The following is a 14,610-nucleotide window of genomic DNA, read 5'->3' as shown; positions in this document are numbered from 1 at the left end:
CGAACCCGGTTCAACCCACCTTCCCGAACATCTCCACCCCCCCCAACCCCCCCCCGCCCCGCGCCCACCCACCAGCTCCAGGATGCCGCCTGCCCCGCCGGCGCCGACCCTGAGCGCGTAATGAAAGCTGACATTACATCAAACACAATAAGGGGTTTCGGTTGATGAAGATCATTCCTGAACACAAACCCATTAAACCGAGGGGAGAAATATCAATTCAACACACTTGCGGCGAGAAGAAAATGTGATTTGTTATCTAAAGGGGGGTACACACGGCTCTGCGCTCCTTCCTTCAGAGTGAACACAGGCCGCAGGCGGGAGGATGTCGGTGAGCGGGGGCTTCACCCGCCCGCTTCGGGGGAACCTTCCGCGGGGACGGGAAAGGGCGGCTGGGCCGTTGCTCTCAGGCCCCCAGGATCCCAGGCTCCCTCACAGGCCGGGTGGGTCCTGCCGGCCCCTCTGCCCCCGGAGCCCCCGGGCATTTACGTGGCCACCCCTCCAGCTGGCCAATGGCTCCCTTTTCTCTTTGTCTTGACTCCTGGTTGCAGCAGAGGATCACATGTTGGTGGACCAGGGACCCGGGGAATGTGTCACAGGAGGACCCCAGCCCCGGCAGGCCCTGTGGGCAGGGCCCTGTGCGTGTGCGGGACTCCTCCCCAGCTCTCCCCCCCGTGGAGGCCAGCCCATGCCCTTCCCTGGTGGAGGGTGGTGGCGGGCAAGGCCACACGTGTGCAAATACACGGGCAACACAGCTGTGCCTGCTGTGACGTGGCACTGGGGGTGTGGCAGGGTGGGGCCGTCGGGTCCCTGGAAAGGCCATGTCCGCTGTGGCCTGTACAACACCGTGTCCACCATTAGTGCCCACCTCTGGGAGAGATGGAGGCAGCCCTTCCCAGTGATGGCACACAGGGTCCTGGCCTTGAACTTGACCTGCACATGTGAGTTCTGAGATCCTGGGCGGTGAGTGCAGACCCCAGGGACCCCAGGAGGACTCCCCGGTGTCACCCCAGTTCACTGTTAAATCCTGTAGCCTCAGTGAGGCCTAACCTGGGGGTCAGGGTTCCCACTTTTAATCAGGGTGATGCCCCCTCCTCTGAGGCTGCTTAGGGGTCAGGGAGCTGGGCCGCCCCAGGGGAAGGGCCAACCCTACCCACAGGGCCCCCCCTTATGTTTGCAACCTCACAGCCCTGGGAGGGGCCTGAATGTGCTAGAAACCCTCTGGTTGGGGTAAAAGGGGTGTCTTTAAAGTCTGGGGCCCACACTGCTCCCCCTGCCCCCTCTGTTACCTGGCATTCAATGGGCCATTTTGCTCAAACTGGGCAGGGGTGAGGGAACCCTCCCTCTGAACTCACCCCCCATGTGGATTCTGCACACAGTGACACGGGAGGGGGGTTGGCAGGTGGAAACAGGGTGAGGATGTGAGCATGGGGGGCCTGGGGAATGCAGGGTGGTGCCCTGGAGGGCGATGCCATGGCCTGGCCAGACCTGACTGCCGCCCGTCCGCCAGGCCTCTGTGCAGGGCCCGGGCCAGCGACCGGCCTCGCCGTCAGGGCGTGCGGTCTCCCTGTCTGGCTCACCGCCAGCTGGGCGCAGCCACGGGGACTGTTTTCTGGGAAAGCCGTCTGTCGCCGCTCGGCAAGGCGGGCAGCCAGCCTGATGGCGGGGCGGACCTCAGGCCAGGAGGCCACCTGTCCGTCCAGCCGGCGCCCTGAGCCGGGCCTGGCTGCAGAACCGCCTCGCTCATCAGACTCTCCGAGGTCGGCTACCTCCCCCGTCAGACTCCCTGGGGCAGGCCTGCCTCCTCCATGGGATTCCCAGAGCAGGGCTTGTCTCCCACGGGTCCTGGTGTCGGCACTGAGGCCCTGGGGGTGGCCTCCCCCGCCTCCCCCACCCCTACCCTGGCCCAGCTCCTTCCTGCTGGCGGTGTAGACAGCGGGTAATGACGGCGCAGTGAGGTGCTGGCGCCAGGCGCAGTGTCCGCCAGGTGGGCTGCCATCATCTGCCCTGAGTGTTATGGGCACCAGAGCACCTGCTCCCTGGCATCTGCAGGGCCACGGAGGTGCTGCCTGCTCACAGGCCACGGTTTCTCAGGTGTCCACGGGCTGGGACTACAGGCTCCCGCCTGTCTTGGCCAGGGGTGCGCGGTCATGACCTGGGACCAGGCAGCGGCTTCGTGGCCAGACATCTCCCCCTCCCTCTCCTGTCCCAGCTCTGACCCTGGAGACTCCAGGACCCGCGTTCCCAGGCTGGGCTTGGTAGGGTGTATGTGTGTGTGGGTAAGGGGTCACCATTGTCCATTTCCCAGAAGTCTACGTGCAGACCTACTCTGTGCTGTTGATCATGCAGTGGGTTCCAGTTTGGCCCCCGTGGGCCAAGCATCTGTGCCTAGAACTGCCGGGTGCCACCCTCCCCATTTCAGAGATGAGAAGACCGAGTCCCAGCGGCTCCTGGTCACCTGTCCACGGGGCACCCAGCCAGGCACACAGACAGGCTTTCCTAAAGGGCCCGAGTTTGACACGGGTTGTGGCACAGGCCGGTCCCCCTCCTGAGTGCGGGGAGGAACCTGGCCCCTATCTGTCACCTCCTGAAGGTCATTGGGAAGGACATGGTGCCAGGAGCGGGTGGTGTGCCTTCCCCAGCCTCAAGCATCCACCTCTCCTTCGGCCTGGCCAGTCCCCACCTGCAGCTGCGGCCAGTCCCCCTGGCAGCCCCGGCAGAGCTGGCGGTGTGTCGGCTAATGGGCTGCCATCAGCCTGATGAGCGCCTGGCAGCCTGGTCGCCGGGGAGACCAGGACCTGACCCTGCTGTGGAGGAGGGGTGACTCCAGCTCCACCCGAGGCTGGGACACACAGACAGGAAAGCTGACGGACCGGGGAGGGGCACGGTGAGCACCGGGCAACCAGGCTGGGTCCCGCTGGGCCTGTGGCCACACCCGCCGCTGGAGGGGCATCTCAGGCCACACGGGGGGAGTGGACCAGCCAGAGCCCACGCCTGCCTCATCTCAGGACAGGAGCACCCAGGGCCCAGGGGCTGCCGTGCTCATAGCTGCACCCACCCCGACACTGACTTGGCACCTAACGGCTTGACAGGTGGACGCCCCTTTCATGCACCACGTCCGAGCTGACAGGCAGCAGCCGCACCAGCCAGTCCCTTGTCACACGGGGACCCTGAAGCCCAGAGAAGCACGGGGTTGCACAGGGACTGTGACCCGGAGTGCAGGGAGCGGGGCCTCCAGAGGCGCCTGGGGGTGGGCAGGTGCTGGGCTGGGAGGGCGCCGTTCTCACCTTGATGTTGTCCTGCCAGCGGTGGGCTTTCTGGAAGGTCTCTGCGGCATCGGCCAATCTCTGCGGACAGAGCACAGGGAGGTCAGAGCTGAGGAAGCCCTCCCCAGCCCAGGTGAGATGCCCGAGTGGCAGACGCCTCACTTGGGCACCTCTGCCCATCGCCCACCTCCGCCTGCCCAGGCCCACCGCCGCTGTCCCTGTTCTGGCTTCCTGAGCCCCTGCCAGCCGGGCTCGCCACGCCTTCTGTCCAGAGGAGCCTGGCCCGTTGTGTGGGGCTGGCTCCTGCAGCCGCCTCCCTCGAGGCCTCTGTGCCTGTGAGCACAGCCGGATGTCCGCCCATCCGCCCCTTGTTACCCAGCATTCCTGGCACCACCCCATGCGATGTGTGGGGAGACGGCAGCGCCAGCCCTGCCTCTCACGGTCCGGAGGGGCAGACAGACACGTCACTGGGCAGGGCGACCAGGGCAGGAGTAGCTGAGGTGCTCAGCGCTGTGGGAACTTGGGGCATCAGGGAAGGCTTCCCAGGGGAGGTGCTCAGACCCTGAGGTTCTGCTGTTGCACCCCCATGGATCCCGCCCCCCAGGAAGTCTCAGGGCTCCTGAAGGTAGCTCTCCAGGGCCGCCACGGAGCGAAGTGAAGTCCTGCTGACGACTGTCACCGTGAGCCCATCACTGCTGCGTGCCAAGCCTCCCCTAGGTGAGCGACATACATGCACCTGTCACTGTTCACGTGATGGCATGTCCCCTCCTCAGAAGAGGATGCCCAGGCATGAAGACGGTGAGCAGCCTGCCCCAGGTCACAGAGCGGGTCTGGATTGGCTGGGGCCCCAAGCCCGGCCCTCACCACTGCCTTTGCCCTGCCCATGACCAAGGTCAGCAGGCTCCTCCATAGGGCCCACCGTGCCCGTGAGGGACGGGGCAGCTCTGTGGGGAGAGGGGCGCTGGCCCCCCCAGGACCCCGTTCCATCCCATGGGGGGAGCAGCGACGTCCTGCCTCCTGGCCTCCAGCCGACTCAGAGGGCCACGGCCTCTCGGTGCTCAGGACGCACGGCCCAGCCACCAGTCCGGGCGCGTGGGCCCTGGAGGGGAGATGCTATAACGCCTGGCAGCTGCGCACGAGGGGGAACTGGGTCAGGACGTGGCGGCCGGCTGCGCCTCCCTCCCAGCATGGACGGCGTGTGGAGGCATGGCGGGGCTCCTTCGGGGTGCAGCCTGCACTCCCTGGGGCTGTCCAGAGCCACCCCCCTGCTGGGCCTGGCTTCCCCGCCTCCTCAGGCCAAGAGCACTGCATGCTGGGAGGGCTGGGGGGCTGGGGGTCCTGGGGGCAGAGTAGAAAAATCCCTCTTGAAGTCAAACCCTTCCCTTCCCAATGCTGAGCCCCGCCTGGCCTCCACCCACCTCTCCTGCTACCTCACCTGTCTGTTTGTAGGTTCCGTCCTCTGCTCGCCTATTACTGCAGTGCCTGCCTGGGTGGGCCCTGCCTGGATGGGCCCTGCCTGGATGGGCTCTGCCTGGGTGGGCCCCCCTCCCCCCTCCCCCCTTTCCCCTCCTCCCCTCCCTCTTATACAGCCTCTCTACTCCCAGGTACCTCCCATGTCTTGCCTCCAATTCTGGCCCCTCCTGAGTTCCTGGACACCCTCCTGGGGTGATGCCCAGGCCCGCGGGAGCTCACACCGTGGCACCTGCATGAGCCCACCTTGGAGCTCTGCCCCCACATACTGCCGCTGAGATCACTCAAACCAGCTGCGCAGAGGGTGTCCCCGCCCAGGCTCTGTGCTCCCTCTGGCCCCTGCGTCCTCTCTTGCCCTTTGACATTTATCTCCTCGTGGCACCTGGAGCCTTTAAAACGCGGATCTGAGCGTGTGGCCGCCCCCACCCCTAAATCCTCAGCAGCCCCCAATAGCTCTGCATATAAAAGGCAAGGCTTTCGCCCTGGCTGGTGTGGCTCGATGGTTAGCGTGTCGTTCTGTGCACCGAAAGTTCTCAGATTTGATCCCGGGCCAGGGCATGTATGGGAGGCAACGGATGGATGTTTCTCTCTCACAGCAATGTTTCCCTTTCTCTCTCTCCTCCCCCTTCCTCTCTCTCTAGAATCAATGAGAAAAAAAAGAGACAAAGCTCCCTTGAGGCCCCAGCTCCTGCCCCTCCCTCTCCATCCCGGGGCCTCCTTTCCTCCCGAACCGCACCCCCAGGACAGGCGAGGCCCCTCATGCGCAAGCCTGCGGTGCCCTTCTGCAGAGGACACTGCTGTGTGACGCGTGACATGCATGTTAACAACACTTGTCACGTGACTGTTAACTGAGCAGCTATTACACAGCTCAGCACCTGGCCTGGAGGGAGGGGTGAAGCGTAAGGAGGGAGGGCGCCTTGAGCAACTGCTGCCCCCCCTTCCTGACCCTCCCAGGGGGCTCAGCTCTGTGCTCGGATTTGCAGGCCAGGACATGAGGCTGCAGCCCCTCTGGCTCCCTAGCCCAGGGAGGGGAGCCCCAGGGAGGGGGTCCCAGCACCCAGCCTCCCTGGATTCTCGGAGTCCCTCAGGCTCAAAGGCTGGGGTCAGCCGCTGACTCGTGAATAACAGTTGCAATAGCCACAGTGAAAGGATTACTTTTAATCCTCAGTAACGATCAAGCCATTATTATTTTCTCGGTGTTACAGATCAATCAGTCCATCCCCGGGCGCCGCACGCGGGGAAACTGCTAAGCACACAGGCCTGGTGGTGCGGGGGAAGGGCTGGGCATCGGAATGGCGCTGGGGTGGGCAGTGTGGTGCCTGTGTCCGGTCAGGCGTGAGGGTGAGACGTGGGCGGAGGGCTGGGACCGCCCATGGGCAGGCCTGAGGAGCCCTGGGTGGAGGTCAGAGCCTGGAGCCGGGGGCCTTGGAGCACCGGCCTGGGTTCGAATCCTGCCTGACTTGCATGAGTGGCTTCCTGCCCGCAGTGTCTGTGTGTAAACTGGACCCACTCAAAGCGGGTCGGTTCTTGGCAGCCCCCTGTGCCAATCCCCAGGGGCTGCCCGCAGGGAGTGCCCAGTTAACCCCATGATGGCGGAAGACGGTGCCTCTTCCTCGCCCTCCCCACCCCACCTCTGGCAAGACCCCTAAGGGGTGGGTTCCTCTGTGCCCCCCCTTTGCCAGGTGAGGTGCCACGGCCCGGCCCTGGTGAGGAAGTGGAGGCAGCAGACGCAGGTGGACCAGCGTGTGGGACAGCGAACGTCCAGGGCAGCACCAGGCCTGGCAGGAGGGGCCTGGCCACAGGACCCCCACCTGCCCCCAGATGGTTCCTTTGCTGTCCCCCAACCTTGGTGTCACTGGGCCCAGACCCTGGGTGGGGGTAGGCACTAGGGTGCCCAGCAGTCTCTGCCCTGCTCCAAAGTGCCGCCGCACCACCCTGCTTCCCTCCTGCCCGCGGGCCCTGTGTTGGCTCTGTATTGTGCACTGATAGATACTAAATACAGATTTCCAATTTCCAGAGCTGTTATGGTCTAATGAGTAAATAATATACATATTTAAAACTGTCTAAAAACATATCTGCATAATTAAAAATCTGCATAATAATGAAGCAAGATGCAGCTTAGCAAGGAGGGAGCCAGAGCCCCAGGGCTGACAATAGGGGCAGGCGAGCAGGCGGGTGGGGGTCCCGGCCCTGCGGGCTCTCCTCCCTGCGGCCTTGGCCCGAGGGGGCATCTGTCCCTCTGTCCCGCCTGCTCCAAGCAGGTCCATCCACAGTCAGGGACAGGGGACCTCACTCGGCCCTGTCCTTGCACAGCCGGGTGGTGCCCGGCACAGGGCCTGCTACCTGAGTGGTGGCGACCTTGGCCGCTACCATCCGTGGCATTCGACGTGCTCAGAGCTTTGTGGGGACAGCCTCACTCCCCATGGCCCGAGGGCAGCTCCTGTCCCGATCTCCCATTGTGCTGGGCCCCGAGGGGTGGGGAGAAGGGCACCGGCAGGGCCGAGTACTGCCAGGACCCATGACTTGCGCATGGCAGGAGATGGAGATGCCAGTGGCTTTGTCTTCCTGTCAAGTGCGCCACCAACACCAGAGCCTCCTGGGCATAACCGGCACCCGGCCTGGCCCTCCTGCCCTCTGAGGTCCCTTCTATAGATATGATTTCAGAGAGGAAGGGAGAGGGAGAGAGACATTAATGATGTGAGAGAATCATGGATCGGCTGCCTCCTGCACGCACCCCACTGGGGATCCAGCCCACAACCCAGGCGTGTGCCCTGACCGGGAATGGAACCGTGACCTCCTGGTTCATAGGTCGACGCTCAACCCCTGAGCCACGCTGGCCGGGCAGCGAGCTCTTCTTTACACCCGGGTGGCTCCTACGGCAGTTCGGTCCCACTGCCCTGAGCTGGGGCTGCTGGAGCCGCCGTGGTGAGAGCTGCCCGGGAGGACACGCGCTGCGAGGAGCCCCTCCGCCAGGAGACGAATGTCCACGGGAAGCAGAGCCGAGCCCCCATCTGCGAGGACGGCGGAGCCCCTCCAGCCGCCATGCCCCTTCCCGTTATGTTATTTTTATACTTTTCCCTAAAACACTGCCTGAGCGGGTCCTTCTCGACTCTATTAACATTAGGAACCTAATCAGTAATCAGGCAGCTCATAATTTTCTGATTAGCTCTGATTAGGCCCAACCTCGCGGGGGAGAGGGAGTGGGACACTGCGATGTGCGCGATGGGGGACTGGCCCGCTGGGGCGGAGGGCAGAAGGAAAGAGCCCCCGGCCCCACTGTCTTCTGTCCTGGGGGGGGGCGGGGAGCGGGGTCTTTCTGTGGTTACACTGGGTGAAGGGGTGCAGGGGTCAGGGAGCACTGGCAGCAGGGACCCAGGGCAGGTTGGGCCCAGGCTTTCAGCACCATGGACAGAGCAGGAGGCTTGGTCTGGGCATCCACCTGGGTTGTGCACTGCCCAGGCCTTTCGTGGTCCCACTGCAGGCAGGGCTCCAGGGGAAGCCTTGGGTGATGGTGACAGTGGCCGGGCTGGCCTGCTCAGGGGATGCAACGTGTGACCCTGACATGGAGCACTGGCCCCGGCCACTTACTGACTGCACCGCCGGCAGGGCCTGGCTTGAAGACTGTGGACTCAATGAGGTCGGGGCCCCGCTGCACAGTGGGGAGCCGAGACCTGGAGGGACCACCCGGGCGACGGTGCCAGTTAGGGCAGAGCCTGGGCCTGTGCTGAGGCCTCCCAGGCCAGGCCCAGGCCTCCCTTCTGCCTGAGACCAGTTTGCCACCTTTGAAACACATGCTCGGGTGGCAGCTTCGTGCTGGCTCCGCAGACCTCCTGGGCCTGCCAAGCAGGGACCCTGAGCCGGGCCCGTCCGTAGCCCTGGCTGAGTCAAGTCCCCACCCCTCAGCCCACCCATGGGCCTTCCCACAGGCGCAGACTCCTTGGGGCCACACCCGGGAGCCCCGTTCAGGTCAGGGGCAGCATGGCCCTGCCCTGGCCCAGTCTGGATCACAGGTCACCACCTCTGGTTGAACGCGACCATCCAGGTGACCTCTGATGAGATGCACAAGCTGCTGGCGGAGACGTGCCCAGCTAATGCCATGCAAATCGCACGGAGGCAATCAGCCTGACTCTACGAGCTGCCCCACCGGCCGCAGGCTGGCTCATTGTCTTTTCTGTCAATTTGCATCTAATTACCCAGAAGGCTGTGCTCACTGGAGGTTAAAACAAAAAAAAGAATAAAGCAAACCCCACTGAACCTGTCTCCAGTGAGGGCAGAGCCCGTGTGTGGGACAGGGCTGCCTGGTGGACGGCCCCATGAGGTTCCCTGCACAGGGAGCCCTGCCCCCCTATGACCCCAATGCCACTGTCACCATGGCCCCCACCAGCACCAGAATGTTACTCCCATCACCACCATCACCTCCATCGCCATCACTGATCCCCCAACCACCATCAACATTCCCATGATTGCCACCAATATTCCCATGCCCACTGCCAACACTCTCCACCTCCACCCCCATCACCACTGCCAACATCACTCCACCTCCACCACCATCACCACTGCCAACACTGCTCCACCTCCACCTCCATCACCACTGCCAACATCACTCCACCTCCTCCACCATCACCACTGCCAACATCACTCCACCTCCTCCACCATCACCACTGCCAACACTGCTCCACCTCCACCCCCATCACCACTGCCAACATCACTCCATCTCCTCCACCATCCCCACTGCCAACACTGTTCCACCTCCACCACCATCACCACTGCCAACACTGCTCCACCTCCACCACCATCCCCACTGCCAACATCACTCCACCTCCACTCCCATCACCACTGCCAACACTGCTCCACCTCCACCACCATCCCCACTGCCAACATCACTCCACCTCCACTCCCATCACCACTGCCAACACTGCTCCACCTCCACCACCATCACCACTGCCAACATCATTCCATCTCCACCACCATCACCACTGCCAACACTGCTCCACCTCCACCACCATCACCACTGCCAATATCACTCCACCTCCACCATCATCCCCACTGCCAACACTGCTCCACCTCCTCCACCATCCCCACTGCCAACATCACTCCACCTCCTCCACCATCACCACTGCCAACATCACTCCACATCCTCCACCATCCCCACTGCCAACATCTCTCCACCTCCACCATCATCCCCACTGCCAACACTGCTCCACCTCCTCCACCATCCCCACTGCCAACATCACTCCACCTCCTCCACCATCACCACTGCCAACATCACTCCATCTCCACCACCATCACCACTGCCAACACTGCTCCACCTCCACCACCATCACCACTGCCAACACTGCTCCACCTCCACCACCATCACCACTGCCAACATCACTCCACCTCCTCCACCATCACCACTGCCAACACTGCTCCACCTCCTCCACCATCATCACCACTGCCAACACTGCTCCACCTCCACCACCACTGCCAACATCACTCCACCTCCTCCACCATCCCCACTGCCAACACTGCTCCACCTCCACCACCATCACCACTGCCAACATCACTCCATCTCCACCACCATCACCACTGCCAACACTGCTCCACCTCCACCACCATCACCACTGCCAACATCACTCCACCTCCTCCACCATCCCCACTGCCAACATCTCTCCACCTCCACCACCATCATCACTGCCAACACTGCTCCACCTCCACCACCATCACCACTGCCAACACTGCTCCACCTCCACCACCATCACCACTGCCAACATCACTCCACCTCCTCCACCATCACCACTGCCAACATCACTCCACCTCCTCCACCATCACCACTGCCAACATCACTCCATCTCCACCATCACCACTGCCAACACTGCTCCACCTCCACCTCCATCCCCACTGCCAACATCACTCCACCTCCTCCACCATCACCACTGCCAACATCTCTCCACCTCCACCATCATCCCCACTGCCAACACTGCTCCACCTCCTCCACCATCCCCACTGCCAACATCACTCCACCTCCACCACCATCACCACTGCCAACATCTCTCCATCTCCACCACCATCACCACTGCCAACATCTCTCCATCTCCACCACCATCACCACTGCCAACATCTCTCCATCTCCACCACCATCCCTGCTGCCAACACTGCTCCTCCTCCACCCTCCCTCCCACCCCCTTCACCACTATCCCCATCACTCCCGCCCCCTGTGACACCTGTGCCGGCACCTTGGTCTCCTCACGGTCACTGCCATCACTGGCGGCCCATCACCCCTGCCTCTCCGAGGAAAGTCTGAAGAACAGGTGGAGACCACTTGCTCTTTACCGTTCTCTGCCCACCTCCTCCAGCATCGTCAGAAGGCAGGGAGCCCACACACGGAGGCCTCATATTCGACACCCCAATCTGGTCAGGACTCTGTGCTTGCAACTGGGTGTCTCTGGAAGGAAGCCCTCAAGGTCAGCAGAGGATAGGGGTGCTCACCCACTCTGGCAGAGACCCTGGGAGGGTGGGGTTCAGCTTACTCCCCTGATCAGTGGCCACAGCGCCCCCTGGGGCACAGCCAGGAGCTGCGTGTGTGACATGGGTGACTGTGCTTGCCCATCTCTGAACCTGATCACTTCATCTCTAAAATGAGGCTTCTGGCCCTGACCGGTTTGGCTCAGTGGATAGAGCGTCAGCTTTCGGACTGAAAGGTCCCAGGTTTGATTCCGGTCAAGGGCATGTACCTTGGTTGCGGGCACATGCCCAGTAGGAGGTGTGCAGTTTCTAACTCTCTATCCCTCTCCCTTCCTCGCCCCCGCCCCCCCCCCCCCCCCCCCCCCCCCGTCACTCAGAGCGGGAGTCGGAGCCAGGTGGTTCCGCTCGGCGTCACTCTGCTGGGCGTGGATGCCAGGGACTCCACCCATCGCTGCCCATGGGCTTTGGTGGCAGCAGCACGGGCACCAACCTGGACACAAAGCGGGGTACTGTCTGGCCCGGACTCGAAGCTGGGGGCCCGGGCCGGCCGACAGGCAGAAGAAGGCCTGGGGGCAGGGGGTGCGGTGGGAACGCCCAGGGTGAAAGCCGCTCTGAGTCCCGGCTGCGTCCACGGCCGCCATCAGCCCGGGCACTGGGTGATTATGAGGAGTAGAGGCGGCCGCCATCAGCCCGGGCACTGGGTGATTATGAGGAGTAAGGCGGCCGCGGGACAGCGGGAGCCTTGGCGACGGTGTTTAAGGCGTTTGTCAGAGCCGTGGGACACGGGCTGCCAGGCGCTAATGGCTTCTGCTGGCTGCTGCCAAGTGAGAGGAGGCGGGCGGGCGGGCGGAGGCGGCCTGGCTCCTGCCCGGGCCCCGTGCCCACCCCACGCTGCACGGCCGCTCCATGACAGGTAGGGCCCACCTGGGCCTCCCAGAGCCTTGGTGCCAGCAGGGAGGGCGTCACACAGGGCCAACTATTTGGGGGCATCTCTGCCACCTCCCCCTCCATCTCTGCCCCTCTGCCCTGGGACGAGGGTGTGGGAGTCTGTTCCCTGAATCCTCGCTGCTAAGGCCCCTGGGTCAGCTTTGGGTGGGAGAGAACATTCTGGTGATGGACGTGCAGGGGACTCAGACCTGTCCTGACTGGTGCTTTCATCGCTACTGGCCTCGGCATTCCTCCTGGTGAAACGGGAAATGCCCCACCCCCACCCCGTGCCCAGGGGGACGGCTGCGCCAGTGAGAAAACAGAGGCCTGGCGAGCTGGCCGCGTGGGCTCATCGGGGGGGGTCACTGAGAGAGTCGGGGCCACCCCGGGGTCAGGTTGGGCCCTGGGGCTGCCTGAAGAGCTCACCGCAAGGGAGGCCAGGCCTTGCCCGGGAGACGCCCGCGGCCAGGTGCCCGGCGGGGCTTTGGGCACCTGCTCCTGCCGCGGGAAGTGCGCTGTGGAGCTGGCCCCAGCCCAGGCCACGCAGACCTGCTGTCACAGGCCACGCGCTGAGCCTCCCTCCTGCGCAGCCTGCTCATTCATCCCTAGAGCGGCCCCTACAAAGCAGGCCCATCCCCAACCCATTTTGCAGATGAGGAAACTGAGGCTCAGGCGGTTACTCAGCTTGTAGTCACAGCTCTGAGGGCGGGCGGGGGGTTGTCCCTGGTCCCCCCTGTGGTCATGAGCCCTTTCTGAGGAGGCAGTGGGCCGTTGGCTGGCTGTGGAGCAGAGAGCAGGGGAAGGGGGAACACCAAGGGGCTGGGAGAAGGACGCAGCGGGCAGGAGACCTGGGTGGGCCTGAGCGAAGGCTCAGCTTTACCGCGTGACCTTGCACTTGTCGTCCTAGTGACCTTGGAGTGCGTGCTCCTTTCCTGGAGCACAGGCTGAGGCCCTCGGAGGCAGCAGAGGTCCCAGAAGGGGTGGGTAGCCGCCCGCCTGGCAAGGTCACCCAGCGAGCTCCCCCTCCACCTGTGCTCCCCGGGCTCTGCCTGGGGCCCTGATGGTGTCAGAGCTGGGCCTGGGGCGCGGCTGTGGGTGTGCATTCATCGGTGTGGAGCCTACTGGCCCTTGCAGGGCAGCTGCGCTTGGCTCTGCCTGGATCCAAGACTGCTGCCCGAGATGAGGGCCTGGAGGGGTGGACGGTCAGGGCAGGCCCATCCCCCAGAAGAGCAGACCGCTCGTCCTGGGCTGGGTGGGTGGGTGGGCCCCAGGGCCATCCTTCCACGCCCGCCCAAGCACGCAGAACTCCGTGAGCCATCCTCCCCCCACGTCAGTGGTGGCAAAACCAAAGCTCGGCAGGAGGTGGGACTCCCCTAGGGTGGGTGTGAGCAGTGGGTCTGCTTCCCTCCCCTGAGCCACAGAGCCAGTCTCTCTGGGGCCCTAGTGCTGGCCCAGTCTCAGCCCCCACAGCCCTCCAGGCTCCTGAGTCTCAGCCCCCACGGCCCTCCAGGCCCCTGAGCCTCAGCCCACTGCTCTGCTTGGTCCAGGCCCCTGAGCCTCAGCCCACTGCTCTGCTTGGTCCAGGCCTGCTGGCCCATCGCAGGGCGGGCTCTGGCCATGGGGGCTCTCCCTCCCCAGCACGCAGGAGCCTGGTGTCCTCAGAGACCCCCATAGGAAAGGGGAGTAGGAGGGACCCTGCGATGGAGGCCTCTTAAGCCACTAGTGAGGGGGGACAGCCAGGCAGGACTGGTGGGATCTTCAGCTGTAGAAGGGGGTGGGCAAGGAGGCCTCCTCCATCTGACTTTGTGGTCATAGCTTTGCAGTCCTGGGGGCAGAGGGCTTGGAGTTAGAGAAGGAGGTTGCGTGTGCATTCGCATTTGAATGTGGACTCATGTACACACACGAGCGCGAGAACACATTGCGGGCATGAGAAATCACATGCATGAGAACATGGGATCACATGTGTGCATGGACATGCTTGCTAACACGTGCTCAGATGCACTCCAAATGGGGGGTGGGTCCTCACCTACGTGTCCTGAACTCACCTCCTCAGGCCCAGGCGGCTGGGGAGGGGCGCTCGCTCGGCCTTGGGTCCTGGACCCGTAGCCCCGACCACCTGCCCACGCAGGCCTGGCCCAGTGGCCTCTGGTGGCACCACCTGCCTCATTTCCGCCTAGTGGCCCCCTCCTCAAACGAGCCCTCAGTTTGTTCGTGGTTCAGCTCCCTCCCAGCCCTCCCTCTGCAGGCTGCCCCTTTGTTGTGTGTTATCTCACCCAATTACACCAGACGACGGAGTAAATGGAAAGGTGACCCAGGGCCCCTCTTCTTCTTTCTTCTTCTTTTTTTAAATCCTCACTCGAGGATATTTTTTCCATTGATTTTTTTATTTTTTTTTTTAGAGAGAGTGGGAGGGGGAGAGAGAAAGAGAGAGGGACATCAATATGAGAGAGACACATCGATGGGTTGCTTCCTGCATGTGCCCCAACCAGGGCCGGGGATCGAACCT

At 63.4% G+C, this 14,610-nt stretch overlaps 1 protein-coding gene across 2 annotated transcripts in view; it reads right to left on the bottom strand.

The window, feature by feature from the left end:
• CACNA2D2 (calcium voltage-gated channel auxiliary subunit alpha2delta 2) overlaps positions 1–14,610 on the bottom strand; it is a 109,562-nt gene that overhangs the window by 24,747 nt on the left and 70,205 nt on the right. For both annotated transcript variants that reach the window (XM_036333458.1, XM_036333459.1), the window contains exon 4: positions 3,285–3,344. In XM_036333458.1, coding sequence (XP_036189351.1) covers positions 3,285–3,344 — 60 coding nt within the window. The remainder of the gene's footprint in view (positions 1–3,284; positions 3,345–14,610) is intronic.

The sequence above is a fragment of the Myotis myotis genome, unplaced genomic scaffold (assembly GCF_014108235.1).
Source record: "Myotis myotis isolate mMyoMyo1 unplaced genomic scaffold, mMyoMyo1.p scaffold_m19_p_13, whole genome shotgun sequence".
Lineage (NCBI taxonomy): Eukaryota > Metazoa > Chordata > Mammalia > Chiroptera > Vespertilionidae > Myotis > Myotis myotis.
Note: the sequence above shows the minus strand (reverse complement) of the source record. Positions and strands in the feature narration are given on the sequence as shown.